The following is a 26,347-nucleotide window of genomic DNA, read 5'->3' as shown; positions in this document are numbered from 1 at the left end:
GGGACTCACCGGCCCCGCTCTGTTCCCCCCAGCCCGGAGAAGGAGGCGTTTAAGAAGCGGCAGAAACTGCAGCAGGACAACGGGGAGGAGACGGATGAGAACGAGGTGGAAGAGGTGAGTGGGCGTTATGCTCACGCTGCAGGGGTGTCTGGGTGTGCAGCACTGTAATTGCCACCCGGGGGACAGGCACCAAGCTCAGCCTGGCTCTAGGCAGGCTGGAAGGGTCGTTATCCTGAGGAATCCATGCTGGAGCAGGGGGGAAGCTGGATACTCCCCAGTCAGCCTGGCTCTAGAATGAGGAGTCCACATTTTTGGGGGGCTTGTTTACAATCAGATAAATAGGGTGAGGCTGCTGAACTGGGAAGGGATGGATGCAAGAATGGATGGGTCAAATTGCTGTTCCTCTCCACAGTATGCGCTGGGGGTCCAGAAATGGTGCTGCAGCCCCTGGGCATCCTGTGTGGGAGGCTGGGTCCCACCTGGGGGGCTGTGGCCTATTGCTGTAGGGTGAGCTCAGGTTTGGAGGAGGGAGAAGCTGTAGGGAGAAGGACAGACCATCCTGCTGGCTGAGATTAGGCACTCATCTCTTAGGAGGAGGAAGAGCAGGATGAGAGTGGCTGTGAGGAAGAGGATGGGCGCGAGGATGAAGATGAGGACTCGGGCAGCGAAGAGAGCCTGGTGGACTCGGACTCGGATGCAGAGGAGAAGGGTAAAGTGCAGATCTGTGTGCAGCCATGGCTATGGAGGGGCACTTGCTGGTATCTCCGGCAGTGAGCTGTGCTCTTGGGGAGGCAGAGTTCACCAGAACGCCCCAACCATGTCTGCTCTGTGGGACCTGGAAGAGCCCCAGGGTTGCTGCAGTGCATTTTGGGGTGCTGCTGCTCCCCAGCAGTGTGGGTTCCCGTCAGCTCCTCTGCCCTCTCCATGTGACTCCGTGGGGCCGTGGAAGTGACGCTCCCCGTGCTCCCAGCCTGACTTTCTCCTCTGCCTCCAGCTGTGAATTTCCAGGCCGACCTGGCGGATCTGACCTGTGAGATTGAGATCAAGCAGAAGCTGATTGATGAGCTGGAGAACAGCCAGCGGCGTTTGCAGACCCTCAAGCACCAGTATGAGGAGAAGCTGATCCTACTGCAGAACAAGATTCGGGACACGCAGCTGGAGCGGGACCGGGTCCTGCAAAACCTCAGTGAGAACTGCCTCACCCATGGGACCCCATTGTGATAGCCTCAGACCCCGGTTCCAGCTCAGTCTAAGTCAAAGCATCCACCCCTTGCTCTGGTAGAGCTTTGGCATCCCCCTGCCTCTCCCTGAATCCCTGGCAGCCCCAAGACTCTGCTTGTCTTGCCACGGGAGCAGCATCAGTCAGCTGCAGAGCTCTGAACCTGCTGGTGCTGGAGAAGGATGGCGGGGCAAAGCCTCTTCCAGCCTTGAGCACCACTTCATGAGCTGCGGGGGCTCCTGGGGAAACTGAGGGGCAAAAGACCCAGTGGTGTGGCTGATCTCTAGGCTTAAATAGGGCAGGGTCACCCATCTGTGTGGCGGTGGGTCTCAGTCCGCAGCTCACTCTGTGCTGAGCTCTTCCAGCAGGTTTTCCCAGACCCCAGTTCACGATGGGGTGAGGGGGGCTCTGATGGGACGGGGAGGGACGCAGTGCTTGGCACCTCCAGGCAGGGCGTGAGGGTACAGGAGGATCTGGGGTGCGAGCCCTCTCCCCACCCACCAGGCACCATGGAGTGCTACACAGAGGAGAAAGCCAACAAGATCAAAGCAGACTATGAGAAGCGGCTGAAGGAGATGAACCGGGACCTGCAGAAGCTCCAGGCGGCCCAGAAGGAGCACGCTCGCCTGCTCAAGAACCAGTCCCGCTACGAGCGGGAGCTGCGGAAGCTGCAGGCAGAAGTGGCCGAGATGAAGAAGGCAAAGGTAGCTGGATGTGCCAGGGCAGGGAGGGGTCCCCTGGACGAGCCTGGCTCCCGCTCAGAGCAGTGTTTTGCACTGTGGTGGCGGGTGCAGAGCAGCTCAGGGCTGGGTACCCACGCTGGGCCCCTCCTTGCAGGTGGCGCTGATGAAGCAGATGCGGGAGGAGCAGCAGCGGCGGCGGCTGGCGGAGACCAAGAGGAACCGGGAGATCGCGCAGCTCAAGAAGGAGCAGCGCCGGCAGGAGGTGAGAGCCCGGCTTGCCACATGCTGCCGGTGGCCCCGTGCAGGGGCTGGTCTGGCTGGGGAGCTGGTGTTTGCCCTGCCCTGGCGCTCCAGGCGCTCGTGCTGCCTCGAGTCGGTGAGGCTGAGTGAAGCCTGACCGGAGCCCGCGCAGCCCTGGCAGAGCACAGCTGGATGAACGGCTCCCGAAGGCTTCCCACAGCTCCTCTTGTGGTTGTGGGGGTGCTGTGGGAGGGGGGAAGGTGCAACCAGAGCCAGCTCAAGGCTGGAAGCCTGCTTGTTGTTAGAATTGGGAGTGAGACTGCCAAAGGGCTGCCATCACCACTGGGCTGTCTGGGCTGGACCTCAGGGGCGTCTTTTTCTTTCTCACTCCTGCAGTTCCAGATCAGGGCTCTGGAATCTCAGAAGCGACAGCAGGAAATAGTGCTGCGGAGGAAAACCCAGGAGGTGAGGAAAGGGGGTTTCCTGCTCATAGTCCCCAGCTCCCATGGAGGTCTGGGCCCCAGTGCTTGGCTTGGAGAAATCCCATCCTTCAGACAGGGCTGGCTTTGGGAATGGGGTTCCCAAAAATGAAGGGAGGGCAGGAACTGGGTGGGAAATGGCTGTAGGCAGCAGCAGAGTTCCCCATCCTGAGCAGCAGAACCAGAGTCGCCACAAACTGATGCCTTGGGAAGGCTGACCTGGAACGGAGACTGGACAGAGCTGGAGAATAAAGCAGGGATTTGTTGAAAGGCCTTTAGGATACACCTTGGGCAGGACAGGGCCTGGCCAGGGCTGCACCCAAGGTAGACTTAGAATGGTCACAAAATCGATGACTGGTCAGGAGGTCTCACACTTTCGTAAGTTTTGGTCCGTTTGCATTTTGGGGTTTAATTGTCCAATTACAGCTTTAAGTTGTGAGGTCCCATCCTTCTTGTTCCTCCCTCCAGCCACCGTTATTTGTGCTTTTGGGCCTGAAAGTTGTCCTTGATCTTCATCAGGAAAATATTTGTTTTGTCTACCTACTCTGTGAAAAGAGCTTACTGGCACTTAATGTGAGGCTCAGAACTGCACCCCTGAGCAGCACAGAATGTGAAAAACATGGAAGCTAAAATTTAAGGCATCAGCAGGAGTGGGCTGTGAGGGAGGAGAGGGGACTCCCTGGGCTTTGGGTCTGAGGAGCTGCTGCTCCCAGACCTGTGGGGACCTGGGGGTGATGCCAATGGGTTTAGGCCGGGTGGGGCTGCCCAGCTGAGCCTGTCCTCTGTCCTTCCTCCGGGCAGGTGTCAGCGCTGCGCCGCCTGGCCAAGCCCATGTCGGACCGGGTGGCGGGCAGGATGAGCCAGAAGCCGGCCATGCTGGACTCGGGCGCAGAGGTCTCGGCCAGCACCACCTCCTCCGAGCCCGAGTCTGGCGCTCGCTCCGTCTCCAGCATCGTGCGCCAGTGGAACAGGAAAATCAACAACTTCCTGGGAGAGCCCTCGTCCTCCATTAACGGGGCTCGGCCTGCCAGGTCAGGTCAGGGGCTGGCTGGTAGGGGGTGGGACAGCCCAGGGACCCCACTGGGGTTGTGGCTGGTGGTGGAGGTTGAAGGGCGGCTTCTTGACCCACATGAGGTCAGTGAGCCTGTGAAAAGCTGTGCTGGCAGAGTGTGACTGTCAGCTGCACCTGAGCCCAAAGCTGACCTTCCATGGGGATTAAATGGCGTGGCACAAACCCTGCTGGACTCATCTCTTGTCCCGCTTTGCTAGGAGGAAATGGAAGAGTTGGGCAATGTGGACACCACACAGATGCATCCTGTGTTTCTGGCCAGCCAGATCCCAGACATCTTCCTGGGGCAAGCCTAGCTCTCCAGCACGGTGTGGCCATCTGCCCATATGCCTCTCCTTCCCTTTGGCTGTAGGAAGAAGTTCCCCAAGAAGGGGACGAGCCAGACCTTCAGCAAAGCTGCCCGCCTCAAGTGGCAGTCCCTGGAGCGGCGCATCTTTGACATCGTCATGCAGAGGATGACCATCGTCAACCTAGAGGCAGACATGGAGAGGCTCATCAAGGTGGCTGTGGCGCTGGGGACAGAGAGGGCTGGGTGGTGGGTGCAGGACGGGGAGGTGGCCGTGTGGACACTGCTGATCCCCCTTCCCTTTTCCCCCAGAAACGCGAGGAGCTCTCACTGCTGCAGGAGGCGTTGCTGGGCAAGCGGGCAAAGCTGCAGGCAGAGAGCCCCATGGAGCAGAAGGGTCTGCAAGAGCTGAACGAGGAGATTGAGGTGCTGGGGGCCAACATTGACTACATCAACGACAGCATCTCAGACTGCCAGGCCACCATCATGCAGATTGAGGAGACCAAGGTGGGCGGTAGGACTGGGTCTGGCTGGCAGGGAGAAGGTGGGAGCATTCCTCTGTGGAAAGAGCGTCCTTGGGCACAGCCAGCTGGGGCTGGGCTCTGGTCAGAGGACCCGGAGTCCTCTGAGCTGTCACTCTTGGTGGGGCTTCACCCACACAGTCACTTCTCATTAGGTGATTAATTACAGGGAGGAGTTCTGGAGGTCCTTGCAAGTCCACGGACAGGCTGCTGGTGTCCTGCTGTCCTGGAATTGTTGGGAAGCTGTGTCCTCCATTTGCCCACGGGGCTGGTGGTCACCTGTCCCCCATGATTGCTTCTTGCCCTGGAAACATCCCAGGAGGAGTGGCTTTTTCCCAGCAGAAGCCATCTAGGTTTTGTGTCCAGCTGTGATACTGGGAATGCCACTGGGCAGCTCCCAGCTCCCCTCAATGCCTGCAGCCTGAAGTGGAGGCTGTGTGCTGGCCCTGGCCTGTCCCCAGCTGTCACCTCGATTAGCAGGGAAGAAGGGCTGCTGTTAATTCACACTGGGCTTTGGGTTGTGGATTTGGGTGAGCCTGGTGTCTGTCCAGTGTGTAGTTTTGTGGTGGAACCAGAGTTCCTGTAGCAGTGCATGAGCCCTTCACGTTGGACAGTCCCGTGGCCGATGTCCCCAGGAGCCACTGGGCAGAGTGGGGAGGGCGAGGGCTGGACTGGGCAGGGTGCTGGGAGTGCTGTGCTTGCCATGGAGACCCTTCCACCCGTCCCACATCCAGCAGCAAAGCTTCCCTGCTGCATCCAGCACTTGTCTCCCCACGTTTCAGGAGGAGCTGGACTCCACGGACACCTCGGTGGTGATCAGCTCCTGCTCCCTGGCCGAAGCCCGGCTGCTGCTGGACAACTTCCTGAAAGCCTCCATCGACAAGGTGTGGGGCTGGGTAGGGGTGTGGATGTTCCTCTCTGGGTGGTGCCAGGGTGGGGACCTGGTGGAAGGGACCTGTGGCACCTGCCTGAGCGCCAGCCTTGCTCCCCAGGGGCTGCAGGTGGCCCAGAAGGAGGCCCAGATCCGCCTGCTGGAGGGGCGGCTGCGGCAGACGGACGTGGCCAGCTCCTCGCAGAACCACGCCCTGCTGGACGCCCTGAGGGAGAAGGCTGAGTCCCACCCGGAGTTGCAGGCACTGATCCACAACGTCCAGCAAGGTGGGGCTGAGGCAGGTGCATCCTCAGGCCGGGGCTGCTGCCTGTGGGGTGGGTGTCGTACCCGAAAGCACCCGGAGGTGCTGTGGCTGGGACCCTGCCCCAGGGGCCGTGCTGGGTGGGAGCCCTGGCTGTGGGGAACGGGGACGAGGACTGGGTCACCCCCCACACCCTCCTGGGCTGCCCCCTCGGCTGCAGGGCTCGGATGGGGCCAGTGGCAGTGGGGTCCCCTCTGCTGATGCACTTTCTCCTCTCGCAGAGAACGGCTACACCAGCACGGACGAGGAAGTTTCAGAGTTCAGCCTGGCCTCGGATGGGAGGTGAGCAGCCAGCCTGAGGTGGTGGTGGCTGGGCACAATGCCTGATGCCGTTCATGGGACCTCGCAGAGGGGCTTGGAGGAACAAAGCCCCACCTGAGCTTCTCTGTGGTGCCCAGCCCTGGGTGGGGGGAGCAGGATGTCTCCTGGACGTGAGCAGGGAGTGGAGGCTTGCTCGTTCCTTGGAGAAAGGGTGCTGGGGAGCAGAGGGTGACCCAAGGAGTCTGGTGGACAAGTGGCACCGGCTTTCTGAAGAGAGTTGGGCACTGAAGGTCCAGCTTTGCTCCTTTCTCCTTGCAGCATCTCCCAGTCTTTCACCATGAAGGGCTCAGCAAGCCAGGATGACTTCAAGTTCAAGGTCAGTTGGTCTTTTTGTGTGGCCTGGTCACAGAGACTGGGAGGAGGGATGGGGGGATGTTCAGTGATGCCTCAGGCCTCTGCTCTGCAGTCTGGACCTTGGGGAGCTATGGCTGCTCTCTGGATGAGCAGAACCAAGGTCTCCTGTCCTGAAGCACCAGAGACCTGGCAAACACCCACCCCACCAGTCAGTCCCTCCCAAATCTGGCACTGAGGATGTCCTGGGCAGGGCAGAGGTGGAGGGAAGCGCTTTGTTCTGTACAGGCCGTCGTGTTTTTGTGGAGAGCTGGCTGTGATGGGCGTCCCAGTGGGACGTGGGGGAGCCAGTTTGTGGCCAGAGAGCACAAACTCATCCAGCCCACAGTGCTGGCCGCTCCCACTGCCCCCCGTGCCCGCCCCTGAGCCCTCTGCCCTGCTCTAGGGAGAGCCCAAGCTCTCGGGGCAGATGAAGGCGGTGTCGGCTGAGTGTCTGGGCCCCACGCTGGACGTCTCCACCAAGAACATCACCAAGTCCTTGGCATCCCTGATGGAGATCAAAGAGGACAGGATTGGCTTCTCCATCCGAGACCCCTATTACAAGGAGAAGGTGTCACGCACCATCAGCCTGCCCACGCGAGGAAGCACCTTGTGAGCTCGGGGCACTGGGAGGCTCAGGGAGCCGCGGGCCTGGGGGAAGCTGTGCCTGGCCTGTGGAGGTGCAGAGGGGTGGAGGGGAGCCCAATCCTGCATCTGTCCGTGCTTGGCTACAGCATGCAGCGGTGAATTTCCTCAGCGGGGCTTGGAGAGTGTGTGGGAGTATGTTGGTATCCTTTGCAGATGGAGAGGAGGATACTTCAGGAGCAGGGAAAGAAGGGGGTGCAGGGTCCCCAAATTCCTGGGTTATCAGCCTTTTTGAAGGTGTCTTGGGTTTCCAAAAGCCTCTGCGCTCGTGGGCTGCCTCGAGATTATGCCTGCAGCCCAACCTCCTGTTTGCTCTTCTGGGGGAGGACACAGGTGTTCATTGCGGAGGGATCCCAGTGCAGGGGCAGGCACCCACTGCTTTGTTCACTCGCTTCAGTCCCAGGCAGTCCCGGGGCTCGGACACTTCTCCTCTGACAAGGCGGAAATCCTATGACCGTGGGCAACCTGCCAGGTGAGCTTGGGAGCAACGGTGACACGGGCAGGGGAGGCTGTGTGGCCCAGAGCAGTTGGAAGGATCCTTTCTGGGCCCTGCTGTGCCAGGTGAGCCGTTCCCAAGTCACGTGTCCCTCTGATCCTTTTGGCTCAGGCCTGCAGACATCGGCTTCACGCCGCCCTCCTCCCCGCCCACCCGGCCGCGCAACGACCGCAACGTCTTCTCCCGTCTCAGCAGCACCCAGAGCCAGGGATCTGCCTTGGACAAGTGAGTCCTGGAGGGGGGAGAGTGTCTGAGTGAGGGGGACCCAGACCGTGGGAGCCCATGGCACGTACCCAGTCCTGTGGGGGCACGTAGGAACACCAGGGCTTGGATTGGCTCCGGCCAGTGTCCTGTCACCACTTCACCTTGCTGCTTCTCCCTGTCACGGAGCAGCTGCCGTGCCAATGCTGTGCTCCTGCCCACTGTGCCCGCTCTGGGTCCCTGGAAAGGCAAAGGAGCAGGATGGGGTGAGGAGATGAGGGCTCAAAGGAAGCTGATGGACTGGCATCCACCCACAAATGCTGCTCCAGCCTCTCCTGGCAGCAGGTCAGGTGCTGCTCTGGGCTCAGATGTTGCTAGCAGCGCTGGGGTTCCCTGATGGAGATCTGCTGTCTGACCCTCACATGCCCTCCTGCTCTTCTGCTCTCCCCTGGTTCTCCGTGTGTGCTTCTCCTTCTCCCTCCACTCCTTCTCTCTGTCCTACACTGGCTTGGATGCAATAACAATCTTCCACCTCTGACTCCACTGCTGCCTCCTCTTGTCTGGGTTTTCTCTCCCATAATCCTGCTAATTTTCTGCCCCTAGGTCTGATGACAGCGATTCCTCTGTCTCGGAGGTGCTGAGGTATAGACAACTTTCTATTTATTATCCCTTTCTCCTCTCCTCCTTCTCTCTGTCAGCTGCCTGCTCTCCCTGTCCCCACACGGCCTGCCTGCAGCTTGCTGCTCTGCTCCCTCCCAGCTTGTGTGTCTGTTCCCTCCTGGCATGCCACCTCTGGTGCCTGATGCCGTCCCTCAGCTGCAAGTTCAAACTGTTCCTGCTTGGATTAGCCCTCGGTGCGTGCTGCTGGCTGGTTTGGGTTGGCAGCATGCTCTCCTCCATCTCTGATGGGTTCTCGCCAGCATGAGGCCACCACGTCCCACCCCTTCCCCAGCTCTCCAGCAGGATGGTGAGATGATGGGGAAGGGTGCTTGCAGTGCATCCTCTGTGCAAGCTTCTTCCAGGCAGTTATCTCAGGTTCACCTCGTGCCTGGTTGTGCTTCCCTGGTGCTGAGTTGGAAAAGGTCCAGTCTCTTCCCTAAAGGGATCAAGTCAGGTTGTGGTGCAGAGCTCAGCCTTGCAGTTAAAGTGCTGCTGGACTTCTCCCCCTGACTACAGAGGCTTCCCAAAACAAGGGCCACAGTTCCCCCATCCTTTAGGAACATTGCAGCTTTCCAGTGCCTAAAGGGGCTCGTAACAAAGAGGGAGAGCAATGTTTTACATGGGCAAATAGTGACAGGGGGAACAGTTAAAACTGCAAGAGGAGAGATTGGGACTAGATGTTAGGAATGAATTATTCTCCGTGAGGATGGTGAGGCCCTGGCTCAGGTTTTCCAGAGAAGCTGTGGCTGCCCCATCCCTGGCAGTGTCCCAGGCCAGGTTGGACAGGGTTTGGAGCATCCTGGGATAGTGGAAAGTGTCCCTGCCCATGGCATGGGCATGGAATGAGATGGTGTCTACAGTCCCTTCCAACCCAAACCATTCCATGGTTCTGTGATCAGGTGTCCCCTGACTCTGCCTGGGCCCTGAGCTCCTGCAGGCCCCCTGTCACTGGGGAAGCGACACCAGACCAGGCTGAGCTGGGTCACCCTGGGCAGTTTGTAGTCAGGCAGCCACTCAAAGTCCATGGAAGGTGCCTCACCCTGCAGTGCAGGGATTTCCCCTTGGATTCTGTGTTGCTTTGAGACTGCTGGAAGCACTGGGGGTGAGGGGAAGGCTGTTGGCTTGGCACTGGTGAGGGCAGAGCTGAGGAACATCAGTGCATGCGATTTCCAAACCCAAATTAATGAGCCTGTGCTTGTCCTCACAACTAATGCAGACCTTGCCCTGCTCCAGCCCCATGCATCAGCTTCCCTGCCTGTAAGAAGAAGCCAGCACAACTCGGGGTCTTGTGGCTGTGCTTGATGACCAGGCACACTGGGGCCTGCCAGGGGTCACACACAGGGTCAGGCTGGTGGAGCTCAGCACCCTGAGCACGTCTGAAGTGGTGGGGATTGGCAGATGATGTCCCCCAGGACAGACAGAGGTGTCCCTTGGAAGCAGGTTTGGGAGGAGTGGGTGCTCTCCTGCCCAGAGCCAGCACTGGGTGCAGGAGCAGCCATTGCAGCAGGGACGTGGGGGGCAGATGCTGGTGCTGCCCTTTGTCACCCTCGTGATCTGTGTACAGGAGCAGAGCTCTGTCTGCAGATGTCACCAGCCAAAGGGTGACCGCCTCCAAGGGACAGGGGTGCTGATGCTGATACTCCGAAACATTACCCCAGCAGTGAGCTTCAGCTTCAGGCTGCAGCGCGCAGTTTGCCCCAAAATGGACCTCAGCCAATGAGCTGAGTCCGCTGAGCTGTCCTGGGTCTGTGCTGCTGAGGCACGAGAGCTCTGGGGGAGAGCAGAGGTCACTGGGCAGCCTCCCCCTTTCCCTGTCCTATTGCTGGGGCAGGGGCTGCCCTGGGGACATTGCTGGGCCTCCACAGGGACCTCGGTCACACGTGCCACGTTCAGGTGGAGGAGCCTGTCCCAGTGCTGGGCAGTGCAAGGTGCTTGGTGTGAGACAGCCTGTGTTCTTCCATGCCCTGGGGCTGTGGGCACAGTCACCTCCACCCCTGCACTGTACCTGTTCTCTCTCTCCTGTGAAGGGGCATCATTAACCCAGTGGGTGGCACCAAGAATGCCCGGACAGCCCCGCTGCAGTGTGTCTCGGTGGCAGAGGGTCACACCAAGCCTGTGCTCTGCCTGGATGCCACCGATGAGCTGCTCTTCACTGGCTCCAAAGGTGGGTGACGGGCAGAGGGGCAGGGAGGATGCAGTTGCTGTGGGAGCAGGTTGGCATTGGGAACGTGGGAAGTGTTGGGCATTACAGGGGTAGGCCCTGTCTTCAGAGCTGAGCCCTGCCCTGCCCTGTCCTGCCCCTGTGCTGGGGCTGGCCAGCTCCTTTCCTCTGGCTCTGTGGGTGGAGGGAGATGCTCAGAAGGCACATTGTCCCCAGGCCACCGTGCCCTTGGAGGAGACACCCCCAACACTCTTGGCCGTGTTCTTCCTCCCGCAGACCGGAGCTGCAAAATGTGGAACCTGGTGACAGGCCAGGAAATCGCTTCTCTCAAGGGTCACCCGAACAACGTGGTTTCCATCAAGTACTGCAGCCACACGGGGCTGGTGTTCACCGTGTCCACGTCGTACATCAAGGTGTGGGACATCCGCGACTCGGCCCGCTGCATCCGCACCCTCACGTACGTGAGCTCTGGGGACCCGGGACACTCCGGGCGTCTCTGGCTTTGCAGAAGCCATTTCCAGACCCTACAGGGACTGGGGACACGGCCAGATGCCAGCTCTTTTAGTTTGCAGTGCTGCTTCCTTAGGGAACAGAGAGGTTGGGAGAGCTTGGGGTGAGGGAACTCATGGGGGACCTCCTGCAGCAACGACTCAGGGTGGATAAATAAAATCATAAAATCATAAAATAGTCATAAAATCATAGAATATGCTGAGTTGGAAGGGACCCATCAGGATCATCCAGTCCACCTCCTGGCCTTGCATAGGACACACCAACAATCCCGCCCTGTGCCTGGGAGCGTTGTTCAAACACTCCTTGAGCTCAGACAGGCTCAGAGCTGTGACCATTTCCTGGGGAGCCTGTTCAGTGCCCCAGCACCCTCTGGGGGAAGAACCTTCTCCTGATATCCAACCTAAATGTCTCCCAGCTCAGCTCCAGCCATTCCCACGAGTGCTGTCACTTCTCATGAGAGGGAATAGATCAGTACCTGTCCCTCTGCTGTCCCTCATGAGGCTGATGAAGACCCCAGTGAGGTCTCCCCTCCATCTCCTCTAGGCTGAATAAACCAGGTGATCTCAGCTGCCCCTCATGAGGTTTCCCCTCCAGACCCTTCACCATCTCCCTAGGATGCTCTCCAGTGGCTTAATGTCTTTTTGATATTGTGGTGCCCAAAACTGCACCAAGGACTTGGGGTGAGGTTTCCCCAGTGCAGAGCAGGGTGGGACAATCCCCTCCTCTGACCAGCTGGCAATGCTGTGCCTGGTGTGTCCCAGGACAGGGATGTCCCTCCTGGCTGCCAGGGCACTGCTGACTCATATTCAGCTTTCCACTGACCAGGATCCCCGGTCCCTTCCCAGAGCTGCTCTCCAGCCTCTGTTCCCTGCTGTATGCACACAGCCAGGGTTGCTGTGGCCCAGGTGCAGAATCCAGCTCTTGCCTTTGTTAAGGGTCAGGAGCTTTGCAGAGATTTTGCAGCTGTTCTGGGGATGGCCAGAGAGCTGGCAGCTCCAGCAGAGGGGCACAGCCCCAAACAGCATAGTGGCTGGGTAAATCACAGGCTCCTCAGTGGGAAACTTGGGTCTCTGTGAGGAGTTTGAGGACCAGAAAGGAGCAGACTGTAGCAGCAGTGGGACAGAGGGTAGCTGTGGCTGCCAGGCTGGAGTAGGGCTCAAAGGTTAGGACAGTATGGTAGGTCAGAGTTACCCACTTGCTCTGGCACAGATCTCCTTTCTCCATCCAGCTCAGCTCATCTGCCTTGGCCTGAAGGAGCTTCTCTCTTGTACAGAGGCCAAGACCTCTCCTTCCCTGTGCTGGATGCCAGCGCTCACCAGCTCTTCCTGTGGGGAGCAGAGGGGCCCTCAGCTGGAAACCAGGGCAGGATGCTCTGAGCCATGTGCAGACCCCGCATCCTTGTCTGCCGTTGCAGGGCAGGCCCTGGCCTGTGGGACAAAGCTCTTGTTGGTCCCACTGCGGCCAGAAAGAGCGGGATACATCCAGGGCCTTTCCTCAGCGTGGAAAGCTGTGCCAGCCCGGAGCCAGCAGCCTCCCGTGCTTCCTCAGTGGCTCTGGTCTCACCCTCCCCTTTGAACTCTGCTTCCTTTAGGTCTTCTGGGCAGGTGATCTCCGGGGATGCGTGCGCTGGCACCAGCACCCGCACTGTCACCAGCGTGCAGGGCGAGCACCAGATCAACCAGATCGCGCTGAACCCCACGGGCACCGCGCTCTACGCCGCCGCCGGCAACTCCGTGCGCGTCTGGGAGCTGAGCAGGTCAGGGGGCTGCTGGTCCTGCGGGTGCCACCCGGGCACTGGCTGCTCAGATAGGTCTGAAATGATCCCCCTGGGGAAAATGAAAGGCTTTCTCACAATGGAAGTTGCCCGGAATAAGGATTTTCAGGACCCTTTCCTATGGGACCCGAGGGGTGATGAGCAGCACTGGAGCTGTGTGGGATGAGGGGTTTGTCTGTGCATGGGGCAGAGCTTAGCAGAAGGGAGAAGGCAAGTGGGATGAGCAGCAGGGCCCTGATTTCCCTTGTCCTCCTACCCACTGGGCACTGGGCTGTGAACCCTGTGCTGCAGCCTGGGCTCTGCAGCCAGGTGTTTGCACACTCAGGTTGTGCAGCCAGGTGTTGGCACTCAGGCTGTACAGCCAGGTGTTTGCACACTCAGGCTGTGCAGCCAGGTGTTGGCACACTCAGGCTGTGCAGCCAGGTGTTTGCACACTTGGGTTGTACAGCCAGATGTTTGCACACTCAGGTTGTGCAGCCAGGTGTTGGCACACTCAGGCTCTGCAGCCAGGTGTTTGCACACTCAGGTTGTACAGCCAGGTGTTGGCACACAGGCTCTGTAGCCAGATGTTTGCACACTCAGGTTGTGCAGCCAGGTGTTTGCACACTCAGGTTGTGCAGCCAGGTGTTGGCACACAGGCTCTGCAGCCAGGTGTTTGCACGCTCCCAGGCTGCCCTCCTCCCCTGGAGTCACAGGGAATGGGCTCTCCCTGCCCACTCTCCCCCAAAGAGAACGATCCCTGCCGGGGCACCCCAGGGCTGGGGGAGGCTCTGCGTGGGAGGGCCCTTTGGGTGAGCTCCAGCTCTCTGACCTGTGCCCTCGCACCCAGGCTGCAGCCCGTGGGAAAGCTGAGTGGCCACATCGGGCCCGTGATGTGTCTCACAGTGAACCAGACGGCGAGCAACCACGACCTGGTGGTCACAGGCTCCAAGGATCACTATGTCAAGGTACTCTTCTCCCTGGGGAGCAGCACCCCGAGTCCTGTAGGGAAGCCCAGATGTTGGCAACCCCTCACTCTTCTGAAAACTGAGCCCAGATTCTGTTTTCACCTCTGTATGTGAGGTTTTCACTTGTTTTCCCTTCCCAAATCTTGCCTTTTGCTTGGTCCACAATGCACCTTTGGAGGAGTTGTATTTCTCTCATGCATCAGACTCTGGCTGGGATTTGCTGTGAGGGCTGACCCAGATGAGCAGCTCACCCTGTTCTGTTCAGTAATCCCCCCTGATAAAGATGCCTTGTGCCTGCTCGGTCACAGCTCCAGCACAGCAGGAGCCTGTCCCTTCCTCTCAGGTTTTAGCAGGCTGAATTAGAGATGTCACCAGGGATGTGAGGAGGGGTGGTGAGATGGTGAGTGGGACAGGATCCCACCCAGCTGTCAGCTGGCTCCTGAGGAGTGTGAAGGCTCACCATGAGTACAATGCAGCAGTGGGGCTGTCCCTGGTGGTAGATCTCCTCTGCTTGTGGCAGGACCCTCCAGAAGCCCCCAACAGCCAGTGCTCAGTCCCATTTCCAGCATCACTCTAGGTGCCCTGAGCCTAGAACACAGAGGGTGGTGGCCAGACGCCCCAGGAGAGGGCCAGCTGCGTCCCCAGTGCCATCTGTGCTCCGTTACCCGCTGCTTTTCCCAGGTGTTTGAGATCACGGAGGGCATGGCTGGCAATATTGGCCCCACTCACAACTTCGAGCCCCCTCACTACGACGGCATTGAGTGCCTGGCCATCCAGGGAGATGTCCTCTTCAGCGGCTCCAGGGACAACGGCATAAAGAAGTGGGATCTGGAGCAGCAGGAACTCATCCAGGTCTGGAGGGGAGCAGAGCACAGGTCCTGTGGTTCCACAGGGCAGAGGGGGGATGCTGCTGGGGGGTTGTCCAGGAGCTTAGTGCCAGTGTCTGCATGGAGCTCAGCAGGGAGGGCACTCCCAGCCCTGGGCCCTGTGTGGGTGAGGGTGTGCTGTACACCCATAATTTGTCCAGCAGGGTGCTTGGGGTTGCCAGCTCTCCTTCAGACAGGCTGTGGCATCAGTTGCAGTGTGGGGGCTCGTGTTCCACCCTGAATTCTGGGTTGTTGTCTCCTGCCCAAGGGAGAAACCAAACCGTGACTTTTGAGCCCGTACCCTTCCCTTGGCTCCTAACTGGGTGTCACCAGTCCCACGGTGCCAGTCTGTCCCAGGGTGTCACTGGGAACCCAGGATGGGTGCACGAGGCTGCTGCAGACGAGGTTGGTCATGACCTCTGCTCTGTGCCTGTGCCTACAGCAAATCCCCAATGCCCACAAAGACTGGGTCTGTGCCCTGGCCTTCATCCCCGGCCGCCCCATGGTGCTGAGCGCCTGCCGAGGGGGCGTCATCAAGGTCTGGAACGTGGACACCTTCACCCCAGTCGGGGAGATCAAGGGGCACGACAGCCCCATCAACGCCATCTGCACCAACTCCAAGCACATCTTCACCGCCTCCAGGTGAGCCTTGGACGTTCTGCCCCCACGGCCCCTGGGAAGGGGGAGACCCTGGGTTGGAGCCGTCCCCCCCGGGCCTGGGTGGGTGTGGGTGAACAGGGAGCGGGGAGGGAATGGCAGCTTTTTAGTCCCTCTCCTCCTTCATCTCCTTTTGCCCTCTGTAGCCTGCCCACGGCAGGGCCTGCCCACCACGGTGCCAAGAGCTGTCCCTGGCCATTCCCTGCCCACTGGTGATGCCCTGGGTTACTCCCCACGCAGGGACCCCTCTCCCTCGGGGCTGGGCATTGTCTGCTGCTCTCGGGGAGCTCTTCAGCAGCAAGACTCTGATATCCTCTTTTCGACCCTGTCCCTTTTCTCCCTTCCTTTTTCTCTGTCTCTCTCTGCCTCTCCTTCTCCCCACCACCCATCTGTGCCACAGCGACTGCCGGGTAAAGTTATGGAATTACGTGCCTGGGCTCACCCCTTGCCTTCCACGACGCGTCCTTGCCATAAAGGGCCGTGCTACTAGTCTGCCTTGACCCTCCTGCTCTTTGACTCTCTTGCTCATTCGCTCTTCTTCCGTCTCTCCTTCCCTCTTCTCTCCATCTCTCCCTCCCTCTGTCCCTCTCACTGTTGCTTTTGCTCCTCTCTCTCTTCCCCCCCCCCCCCCCCAACCCCCTTTTTCTCTGGTCTGAGCTGCTTCTTCACGGTATGAAACTATTCTGCGTTTTTCCCCACTTGATAAGTCTTTGTTAGAATGGACTCCCCCCTTTGTCCCAGTCATACCCCTGCCTTGGTTTCACTTGCTTTTTGGTTTTTTTCCTCGCCGAGTGCCCACATTTACTTTGGCAACTCTGTGGGAAGCCACGTCCTGGCCGTGCCTTTGCATGGATAGTGGGTTGGGAGTCAGCAGCCACCCCCAAATCAGCCCCAGGAGCAAAGCAAAGCAAAGCAAAGCAAAGCAAAGCAGCTCCCTGGGTGTCACTGCTGGGACCGAGCTGGAGCTCGTTCAAGGCGGGTAGGAGTCCTGGTGTGGGGTCAGCCCTGGAGGTCACCATTTCCCTTTGTCCCCAGCTGCTGCCAGGGGGGTGAGTTGGAGGCTGAGCCCCATCGGGTTTGCCTTCTCCCCAAAGTGCACCAGACAACCTCCTGCCAAGGGAGAAGGGCCTGGGGGGCTGGGGGGCTGCATGCTGGCAGGGGACGGGGAGCGGGCACCTGGAGGTGCCCCTGGGGCGGGGTCTGTGGGGCTCCTGCCCCGACCCCCGGGTCATGCTGTCCCTCTCACCTTTGTTCCTCAGCGACTTGACAGTGAAGCTCTGGAGTGGGAGGAGGTTGCCTGCGGGGTCAAACTAGGAACTGCAGAAAGACTGGAAGGCGTGGGGGCAGGGTGAAGGGCAGGGTGCCTCCCCCTGCTAGCAGGACTCGGTCACCTACAGGAGCTCAGCCCAGGACAGGGATTTCTTTGTGCCTCACCCAACAATGCTGCATCTGGTGCTTTGAGCGCTGTCAGCTCCTGTGAGGAAGCAGCTCTGTGGGGCACCAGCAGCTCCACCTGCCCTCCTGCTGAGGCTTCTCCATGGTTCTCCAGTGAACAGGAAATGTTTCATCTCTCCTCTCACCCATCCTGCTGTAAGGACTTCATGGGGGTCAGAGATCCCTGACTCCTTCCCTCCTGCCTGTGTGGGCTCCTGTGGCCTCTGCCGTGCTGTGCTGCTCCCGGGCTGGTTCCTGCAGGAGTCTTTCTCCACTCCACGAGGACATCTGGTGTCTGCTGGCCAGGACCACAACACAGAGGGTGCTTCTCTGGAGCCATTCCTTGTGCTACACCTCTGCTGTGGGTCTGCAGGATTTCCTGGTACTCCTAGCCTTCCCTACCCTCTCTGGACTGTCCCCAGTGCTTAGAGGGGTGCACCTCCAGGCTCCTTTGCCATGTCCCGCCTCGTGAGGCACAGCAAGCCTGGGAAGATCTCCGTCAGGCAACTTCCAGACAGACCTGCTGGAAGAACACCTGCTCCCTTTGACATCCTCCAAACCCCGGTTGTAAACTCAACTGCCCCATGGCTCTGGGCTCTTCCCCACGTGCCCAGCCTGCTCTGCAGTGGGAAGGGGCCGCTCTGGACATGGTGACCCCCATCAAGGGTTTGTGATGGGTTCCTGCAGCGAGTCAACCCCCTTGAGACGGAGAAATGAAGCGAGAATGGAGGTTACAGTGCAAAAAAGCCAAGGCTGGATTTGTCACTCCACTGCTGTGGCTCTGTCTGTCCTCCCCTTAGGTTCTGCCCTCAGACCCCTGCCTGGACTGGAGCTTGCTTAGGCCGGGCGTGCTGGCCCGAGGATCCAGGGGTGGAGAGGAGCCAGCAGGGCACGGAGCAGCCAGAGTCCTCTGTGGGAGGAGCAGAGGGGAGCGGGTTGCACACACGGATCTTGCACAAGGCTCCTGATTCCCCCTGCGCCCCAAGGACAATCCTGCAGTGGATCACCTTGCACAACCTCATCTCCTGGAGGGTCTGGGGGCTCCACCCAGGAGTGTTTCCCCAAGGACACACGTTCTGCAGGCTCTTTCCTCTGTCTCTCCTGTTCAAGGGGGGCTGGTGAAGGCCCTGGTCTCACACTGGAGCTTCCCTCCATCTCTCCCATGGCCCATTGGACCATCCCCTGCCCTGTCCTGCCCTGGGCCACCCAGGGCTCTTGTGGGATGGCCGAGGAGACCCCAGGATGGGTGTTCTTGCCTCACACGCTCTCCTTTCCCCTTTGTCACAGAAGAAGCAGCACTTGAACTCAAATTTAAGGATTTCTCCGTGTGATCCCACCAGCACTGAACTGGGATCTTGGAGGCCAGGGGCTCCAGGACCTGCCCCATAAAGCACAGACCATTTCCCCTCTGCTCTCTCCAACCACGGTGAGACCTTGACCAGCCCCAGGTCCTGTGCCAGCAGCCCTTGTTCTGAGCATTCTGGCTGGACTGAGGGGATTCCTCTGCATCATGAAAGACAGGAGTATCTCTATTGATTTGGTGGGGGAGGGGGGCTGCCTTTTTTGGGGGGGTAGATTCCATCCTGCTGGCTTGCCTTGTTGGAGGGTAAATGGTACGTGTGTGTGTGTGTGTGTGTGTGTGTGTATGGGGGTCTGGGGGAGGTCTCTGCCCCCCAGGCCTGTCTGGGAGAGGGTTTCTGCACCCATTCCTCAGCTGGTTTATCCTTTGCTTGGCTGGAGGGGCTGTGTGTGTGTGTGAGGTGTCTCTGGCAGAGTGTTTGGCTGTGGCCTGGTGTCATGTGTGAATCTCTGTCTGCTCTGAGGTCTCCAGTGCCTGCCCTGGAGCCTTCACTGCTCCCTGCTGCCGTGAGCAGAGGTGGCTCTGGGGCACTAGGGTCAGACCTGCCTTGCCTTTTGCCACCAGTACCTTCCTGTGTGCAGGCTAGAAGTGCCTGCTTAGTGTTCCAGGGCTGAGTGACCAGTCCTGGAGGATGCTGAGCCTCTCTTGCTGCTGTGTCCAGCAGCCTGGTGAGGGGCTTCAAGGCTCTCACAGCCTGTGGAGGGAGGGAGGGAGGGAGCTGATGTTGGGGCATTGGTGTCCTGAGGCAAGGGGGGTTGAAGTGAGGTCTGTCCTGATTTAGGGATAGTGCTAATAGTTCCAATTTAGTGCTCCCACTGAAGCTGTGCACCACTCACACCCCCATCCCCAGCAGGGTGGAGAGGGGAATTGGAGGCACAAAAGATGAAGATCACAGATTGAGATGAGAGCAATGTACTGGAAACAGCAGTGAGATAAAAAACAAACTGGAAACAGCAACAATATTAATAACAAAAGTATAAAAAGAGAGAATGATCCACATGCAGAATGCTCACCCTGGAGCCCATGACCTGACCACAGCCATGTTTTACTGACCAGAGTAGATCACAGCAGAAGAGAAGAAATGGATTCTGCCCGTGTATCTCAGTGGCATCAGGGTACATTGTGTGTAAAGCCTTATGCTCTGGAGGATCTGCTGTGCCAGCCTTGGCTCCACACAGTCCAGCAGAGCCCATTGCTGCTCTCCCCACCTGGCTGGAGGCAGGGCCCCTCTAGTTCTTGTCGTGGTACTCACTGCTCACTTCTTGCACCGGAAACTGGAGTGGCATCTGTCCTTGAAGAATTCCCTGCAGCTGTTGCTTCTCCTCTCAGCTCACACCCATGCTGCCAGGGCAGAGGTGGGTTTTCCATCCCACTCCCTCTTGTCCTCTCTGTGGTGATGCAGGTAAAACCATAGGTTGCCTTGTGGTGTGTCCCCTCTCTCTCTCGAGGGGGGCAGTTGCTCCCAGCAGCGGACTCGGGTCTGTACTGGTGTGACATGGGACATCTCCTCAGTCCACAGAGCGTGGGCTGGGCCACAGGCTTTAGACAGTCTTTTTACACAGTTGAGACACAGGTTGGTAGGAAGGAAAAAAGATGATCTTCATCATCAGCGTCGGGGAGCCACCTTTAACGCTGTTTGTTCTCCTGTTGGCATCAGTGCCAGTGGGCCAGTGCGCTCTGTACAACCTCCTGCCACGTGCACTGTGTACACCGGACCTCACCTGCACCTACAGGGGGCTGCTGGTTATCTGAACCCCCAGGGGCTCCCTCTGACACAGCGAATTCCCTCAGGTACTGGCTCCCTTCTCCGTGGGCGTCCAGCTGCTTGGCTGCGCTACTCCATCATCCTTGAGGGACTGCCTTTCCCTCACACTTGACGGGAATTGCCTCCAGAGGCTGCGAGGTGCTGTCCTCTTCCCGGTCCCCTTGTCAATGCCCACATCCCAGCTCCACTTCCATCCAGTTCCACAGCGTGGGCTGCACTGTCCCAGCCCTGGAGCAGTCGGGTCACCAGGGGCTCCACCCAGCTGGCAGCTGAAATCTCTTCACATCCCAGCTCTGGGTGATCATCTCCAGCCCTGCCTCTTCCTCCTGTTCTTCTTTATCCCTCTCTATGCAAACTGATTTGGTCTTGGATCTCATCTTCTGTATAGGGGCGGCTGTAGCCAGCACAGGCTGTTCCTGTGGCTCAGCTGCACTTTGAGTGGCCACGGCGCCTGTTCTGCTTTCCTCCTCCTCCCCCTGAGGATGCTGTCCAGTGAAAAGCAGTGTCTGGGAAATGCTAACCAGGCCCCAGCACGCTGCAATGAGTCTGTCCTCACTGGAGCTGCCACAGCGTTCTCCTTGCAAATGCTCTGTCACTTTTACAGCGTCTTGTACTTGTTCAGGGGGATGCTTCCAAACCAGTGGAGGAGAGAATTTCTTCCAAAAGTGGCCCATTTTCTCCCGTGTTCCATGCCAGTCATGACTATTCCCCATCAGGGTCGATCTCTGAATAACCTCCCTAGAACTCCCTTTCCTGACTCCAGAGATTATATGGAGTGCACTAAGGCCACCTGGCAAAAATATGATTTCCTTAACGTCCAAAGGGAATTCAGAACTTCAAAAGCTCTTTTAACAGGCCTCAAGGGGGAAAAGTGGGTGAAAGACTGGGGAAAATCCTCCTCCCCTGTTCCCCCCTTGGGCTGGTCATGATTGTCATGAATGGAGTCCCAAAGGTAGTGCCCGAGGTAAGGGTACAAGAGCAAGACATATCCCAAATGCCCCTCACTGCCCTTAATGTTATCATGTCACAAACTGATGTCCCACAGAACATCACCAGAGCAGTGCTGATCCCTCTCCCTGCTCTGAGAAAGAGCACTGTGATGGGAACATACAGAAATATCTACAGGGTTAGGTACCCACGTGAGCACGCCAAGCAACATTTTGACCAGTGGCTCAGTACCTAATACAGAAAATGTTTGGATCAGATTTGTTTCCAACCCACTCTGGGCAGATCTGTTGTCATCTCAACCGTACAAGCCCTACCCTGGGATGCCCAAAAAAAAAAGGCTGTTGTGGTTTAGGAATGGTATTACCCAATTTAGTGTTCCCATTATAACTGTGCACTGCCACAGCCCCCACCTCCTTCCTTCCCCACGGTGGAAGGGAGAGGAGAATTGAAGGCACAAAAGGTAAAAAAATCTCAGGTTGAGACAGGAACAACTGACTGGAAACAGCAATGAGATAAGAAAAATCAACAGCAACAACATTAATAACAAAAGTGTACAAAAGAGAGCAAATCACATGCAAAATGCTCACCGCAGTGCACACTACCCTGACTGGAAGAGATCCCCTCTCCCTGGAAGAGACTCCCTTCCTCCTGCCCCAGCAATGATGTGAGGTGGCATTGAAGAACCTCTGGGTTCTGGCCACATCCCCTCCTGGCTACTGCAAAAATTAACTCTGTCCTGGCTGGAACCAGGACAGGGCTGACTGTGATCCCATAGTTCTGTGTGTGTGTGTGTGTGTGTGTGTGTGTGTAGGTCTTAGTACCTGTGTGGGTTGATGTTTCTCGTGCAGAAGAGCATTTCTTGGGTGCTGATCTGGTTTAGCTACCTCACGGTGCAAGCTGGGCGCTGTCGTCACTGGGTTTCGTATTGGGGACGGGGTGGGGAGTTTGTGGTGTAAGACTTTTCTTTTTTGTTCTCTTAATTATTGTTATTGTTACGGTTTGGACACTTGAATTCGTCCTGGGGAACAGGTGGCCTCGCTCCCACCTTGCTGCACGTCTGAGCCAGCCCCTGCATTCCCCTCCCTGCCTCCTCCTGCAGGGCAGCAGGGCTGGAGCTCCCTGCGCTGCCAGCTCCCACCTTCGCAGTGGGATCCCCCAGCGCGGCGGCAGCACCGAGATTTTGCTCCCATTTCTAGCAGGATCCTTGGTCTGAGGATCTGTGGGGTTGCATTGGTTATTCTGTGGATCGGCAGCCCGGATGTGGCTCCCACCTCGTCCCGTGGAAGGGTGGAAAGGGAACTCTGAAAGGCTCAGCTCAGCCCGTATTTCTTCCTCTGCTCTCACAGATATCCTCTGTGGATGCGATGAAGGTCTCGGCTGGGAAATGCCTGTGCAAAGCACATTGCTGGAATGGGCTGGTTCAGCCCCCGCTTCCCAGAGCCTGCTGCAGCTGCAGGGCAGCAGGGACTTGGTGCTGTAAGAGCCTCTGCTCAAGCTGGGGCTGGTCTGTGAGAAGCTGATTCTGCTGTGTGATGTTTGATTTTTCACTCCCAAACCCCGTAGCTGTGTCTAGATTCAGTCGCAGGCACTGAACACAAACAAGGGGGGCCCCGGAGCCCCCAGCTTTCTCTGCTTGGGGCTGGGAGCTGCCCTGGCACCGGGAAGGTGGGGAGCTCTGAGCCACACGGTCACTCTGGGCTGCAGGTCCTCCCGAACAGTAAAGCACAAGGTCCCACGTGCAGGTGGCTCCAGGAGGGGTGGCCCCTTGGCCCTTCAGAGCTGAGACAGCCGAGGAGGAGGTGGACTGGCACGAGGGCTCTTTGCCTGCCGTGCTGCATCCCTTTGCACTGTGCTGGCTGCTCCCTGGAGCTCAGGCTGCACAACTCCAGTCCCCTCTGGTGGTCTCAGAGCCCCTCTGAGAGCCCCTCCAGGGCAGGGACACTTTGCAGCTGCCTTTGTACCAAGCACCTCATTTTTCTTCGCCCTTGGGCGCCTTGATTTGTTACAAGGGTGTCACAAATCCTGCCTATGTCCTTCCTCAAGCTGCTGGGTTATGCTTTTTTCCCCAGGGCCTAACTCTACTCTCCTCACCCCCAGCACACAGGGGCCAGCTCCAGCCTCTGCAGAGGGCACAGGGCTGCCCCAGAGCTGAGCTTTGCACAATGGGGTGGACAAGAGCCGGGAGCCTAAAAGCACTGGATCCCCAAACCACTGTGAGCCCTCCTGAGCAGTGTCCCCTCCCTGTCACCTACAGCTCTGGGGACACAGGATGGGCTGGCCAGCTGCGAAGAATGGGAGCTCTGGGGTCCCGTCCTGTCCCCTCCAGGTGTGTTGTTCCTCCCCACCACCTCTGAGCGCAGCTGCTTTGGGGTCTCAGTTGCTGCCTCCTGCCTTGGTGCTGCAAAACCAGTGCCTGCTTCCCACGGTGCTCTCCCAGTGCCCCACACCAGTCCTTCCCCTGCCCCACGCTGAAGAGAGTCCAGGTACGACCCCTGCCAAGCCCAGGGTTCCAGCTCGCTTTCCACAGGTTCCCTGGAGCTTCACTGTCTCCCGCAGGCTGCTTGTCCTGAGCCCCCCTCACCCTTCTGGGAAGGGACGAGGACCCCCAGCCCCTCCAGGTGCTGCACGGTGCTCCAGCCGTAACTGGGACAGGCCAGCACAGACCCAACTCCCAGAAAAGTCCAACCCTGCACCTTCCTCCTGCCCCAGGGCTTGTCCCCTCATCCCCCACAGCTCTGCCCTGCTTCCTACCAATTGCTCCTCCTGGCCTGGGACCCCCAGGTCCGGCCCCACAGCAGGCTGGGGCAGCTGCAGCACTGTGTCACCTGCTCCGTCACTCCTCTCCGCACAAGGAGCACAATAGCAGATGCCTTTTCACACTCGGAGCTTTTTCCAGAGGCCGGCTGCTCTGAAGGCTGCTGTTGTCTCTGTGGGGGTTGTGCAGCCCGGCCCTGCTGTGGGTTGCTCAGAGCACGAGGTGTGTGCGTGTGTTTTATACCTTGGTGTGTTCCTGTAAATAGTGTAAGTTATTGTGGTCTCCTGCTGTACGTTTTTCAATGGCCGTGTTCGTTTCTTGCCTCTTTTGTCTTTGCAAATAAAACGTTCTTGACATGAAGGGATGGAGCTCAGAGGTGGCTTTGAGGAGGGGAAGGGCACAGCCAGGAGCCTCCCATCCCCTCCTGTTCCCATGTGCCTGGCCCAGGGGCTGGGATGGATGGGGGACTGTGGCTGCAGCACTCCTGGCCCTGCCCGATGGAGTGGGAAGTGTCCCTCCCCATGACAGGGATTATTAGACGTGGTGGCCTTTGAAGGTGTCTTCCACCCCAAACCATTCTGTGATTCTGGAATCCTGTTGGTTGGGACAAGAGGAAACACCCTCAAGTTGTTCCAGGGGAGGTTCAGGTTGGATATTGGGGAAAATTTCTGCACCAAAAGGGTCGTCAGGCCTTGGCACAGACTGTCCAGGGCAGTGTCACCATCCCTGGGAATGTTCAAAAGATGTGTGGATGTGGCACTTGGGGACGTGGTTTAGTGGTGAACGTGGCAGTGCTGGGGAGGGGTTGGACTCGATGATCTTACAGGGCTTTCCCAAACGAACATTTCCATGATTCTAAGTGACCTGGACCCCTGTGGGCAGCAGGTCCTCAGGCAGAACTGATCTTAGTGGAGAAGATTCAGGGGCTGAGGTGGTCGAAGCCTGGCCTCAGCCTGGCTGGGCTGCCCCTCTGCTGAGGAGGAGGAGGAGGAGGAGGAGGAGGAGGAGGAGGAAGAAGAGGGTTCCCACCAGGCAATGCCAAAACCTGCGGGGGTCGGAGCATCCCTGAGCCTGAACATCCAAAACCTGCGGGGGTCGGAGCATCCCTGAGCCTGAACATCCAAAACCTGCGGGGGTCGGAGCATCCCTGAGCCTGAACATCCAAAACCTGCGGGGGTCGGAGCATCCCTGAGCCTGAACATCCAAAACCTGCGGGGGTCGGAGCATCCCTGAGCCTGAACATCCAAAACCTGCGGGGGTCGGAGCATCCCTGAGCCTGAACATCCAAAACCTGCGGGGGTCGGAGCATCCCTGAGCCTGAACATCCAAAACCTGCGGGGGTCGGAGCATCCCTGAGCCTGAACATCCAAAACCTGCAGGGGTCAGAGCATCCCTGAGCCTGAACATCCAAAACCTGCGGGGGTCGGAGCATCCCTGAGCCTGAACATCCAAAACCTGCGGGGGTCGGAGCATCCCTGAGCCTGAACATCCAAAACCTGCGGGGGTCGGAGCATCCCTGAGCCTGAACATCCAAAACCTGCGGGGGTCGGAGCATCCCTGAGCCTGAACATCCAAAACCTGCGGGGGTCGGAGCATCCCTGAGCCTGAACATCCAAAACCTGCGGGGGTCGGAGCATCCCTGAGCCTGAACATTCCTGGACATTCCAAACCTGCGGGGGTCGGAGCATCCCTGAGCCTGAACATCCAAAACCTGCGGGGGTCGGAGCATCCCTGAGCCTGAACATCCAAAACCTGCGGGGGTCGGAGCATCCCTGAGCCTGAACATCCAAAACCTGCGGGGGTCGGAGCATCCCTGAGCCTGAACATCCAAAACCTGCGGGGGTCGGAGCATCCCTGAGCCTGAACATCGCATCAATTCCCCCCGCGAGCGGGCAGAACGGGGGAGGTGCAGTGGCGCGAGGCCGCCGGCAGGGGGCAGCGCTGGCTGCGCGATCGCGGCGCCCGGAGAGCGGAGAGGGGACCTGGGGCGGGGGTCCCGGGGACGGGGGTGCGGGGTCCTGCCGGGGTGAAGGCGGTGTTTGGGGGTGCGGGATCCTGCCGGGGTGAAGGGAGGTGTTTGGGGGTGCGGGGTCCTGCCGGGGTGAAGGGAGGTGTTTGGGGGTGCGGGGTCCTGCCGGGGTGAAGGGAGGTGTTTGGGGGTGCGGGGTCCTGCCGGGGTGAAGGGAGGCGTTTGGGGGTGCGGGGTCCTGCCGGGGTGAAGGGAGGTGTTTGGGGGGTGCGGGGTCCTGCCGGGGTGAAGGGAGGTGTTTGGGGGGTGCGGGGTCCTGCCGGGGTGAAGGGGGTGTTTGGGGGGTGGGGGGTCCTGCCGGGGTGAAGGGAGGTGCTTTGGTGCAGTGCATGGTCCTGCCGGATGGGGGGATTGTTGGGGGGGATGTTGGGGGGGATGCTGGGGGGATGTTGGGGGGATTTTGCGGGTATGTTGGGGGGATGCTGGGGGGATGGAGTGCAGGGTCCTGCCAGTGGGAGATTTTGGGAGAGATGCTGGGAGGTGGGGCCGGCAGGGCCCTTGCTGGTGCGGGCTGTGGCGGTGGGGGATGTGTGACACGATGTCAGGGTGCGGTGCCTGCTGAGCCCCCCGAGGTGAGCGATGTGGAACACACAGATGCCGGGCAGCCAGCCTCCTCCAGGGTGGGGAGGGGGACAGCGACTGGGACCTGCAACCCCTCCGGGCCGGGCTCAGCTCCTGCAGGTTCCATTTTCTCTTTTCCAGCCAGCCAGCGCTGGTAGAACTGGTGAGACAGAGCAGCCTCGGGCTGTGCCACACCGACCACCGGACACCGACCCTGCGCCCTGCCCGGGCCAGCTC

At 59.0% G+C, this 26,347-nt stretch overlaps 1 protein-coding gene across 4 annotated transcripts in view; it reads left to right on the top strand.

Annotated features, from left to right (window-relative positions):
- KIF21B (kinesin family member 21B) overlaps positions 1–24,419 on the top strand; it is a 45,075-nt gene extending 20,656 nt beyond the window's left edge. Inside the window, exons 12-36 of one of the 4 annotated variants that reach the window (XR_005703967.1) lie at positions 33–114; positions 592–709; positions 995–1,186; positions 1,724–1,923; positions 2,057–2,164; positions 2,539–2,607; positions 3,423–3,652; positions 4,043–4,190; positions 4,289–4,483; positions 5,280–5,381; positions 5,490–5,655; positions 5,912–5,972; positions 6,270–6,327; positions 6,748–6,953; positions 7,384–7,458; positions 7,594–7,707; positions 8,287–8,325; positions 10,371–10,507; positions 10,781–10,961; positions 12,606–12,770; positions 13,618–13,735; positions 14,417–14,587; positions 15,044–15,243; positions 15,659–15,928; positions 16,518–24,419. Coding sequence is in view for 2 of the 4 variants with exons in the window: in XM_040085528.1 (XP_039941462.1) it covers positions 33–114; positions 592–709; positions 995–1,186; positions 1,724–1,923; positions 2,057–2,164; positions 2,539–2,607; positions 3,423–3,652; positions 4,043–4,190; positions 4,289–4,483; positions 5,280–5,381; positions 5,490–5,655; positions 5,912–5,972; positions 6,270–6,327; positions 6,748–6,953; positions 7,384–7,458; positions 7,594–7,707; positions 8,287–8,325; positions 10,371–10,507; positions 10,781–10,961; positions 12,606–12,770; positions 13,618–13,735; positions 14,417–14,587; positions 15,044–15,243; positions 16,518–16,572 (3,190 nt within the window). In the remaining 2 variants the exon portion in view is untranslated. The remainder of the gene's footprint in view (positions 1–32; positions 115–591; positions 710–994; positions 1,187–1,723; positions 1,924–2,056; positions 2,165–2,538; positions 2,608–3,422; positions 3,653–4,042; positions 4,191–4,288; positions 4,484–5,279; positions 5,382–5,489; positions 5,656–5,911; positions 5,973–6,269; positions 6,328–6,747; positions 6,954–7,383; positions 7,459–7,593; positions 7,708–8,286; positions 8,326–10,370; positions 10,508–10,780; positions 10,962–12,605; positions 12,771–13,617; positions 13,736–14,416; positions 14,588–15,043; positions 15,244–15,658; positions 15,929–16,517) is intronic. The other 3 variants (XR_005703968.1, XM_040085528.1, XM_040085529.1) reach the window with 3 other exon arrangements.
- Positions 24,420–26,347: the final 1,928 nt, after the last annotated feature.

This window comes from Hirundo rustica, chromosome 24 (assembly GCF_015227805.2).
Source record: "Hirundo rustica isolate bHirRus1 chromosome 24, bHirRus1.pri.v3, whole genome shotgun sequence".
Lineage (NCBI taxonomy): Eukaryota > Metazoa > Chordata > Aves > Passeriformes > Hirundinidae > Hirundo > Hirundo rustica.
This window is presented reverse-complemented; position numbering and strand designations above follow the sequence as displayed.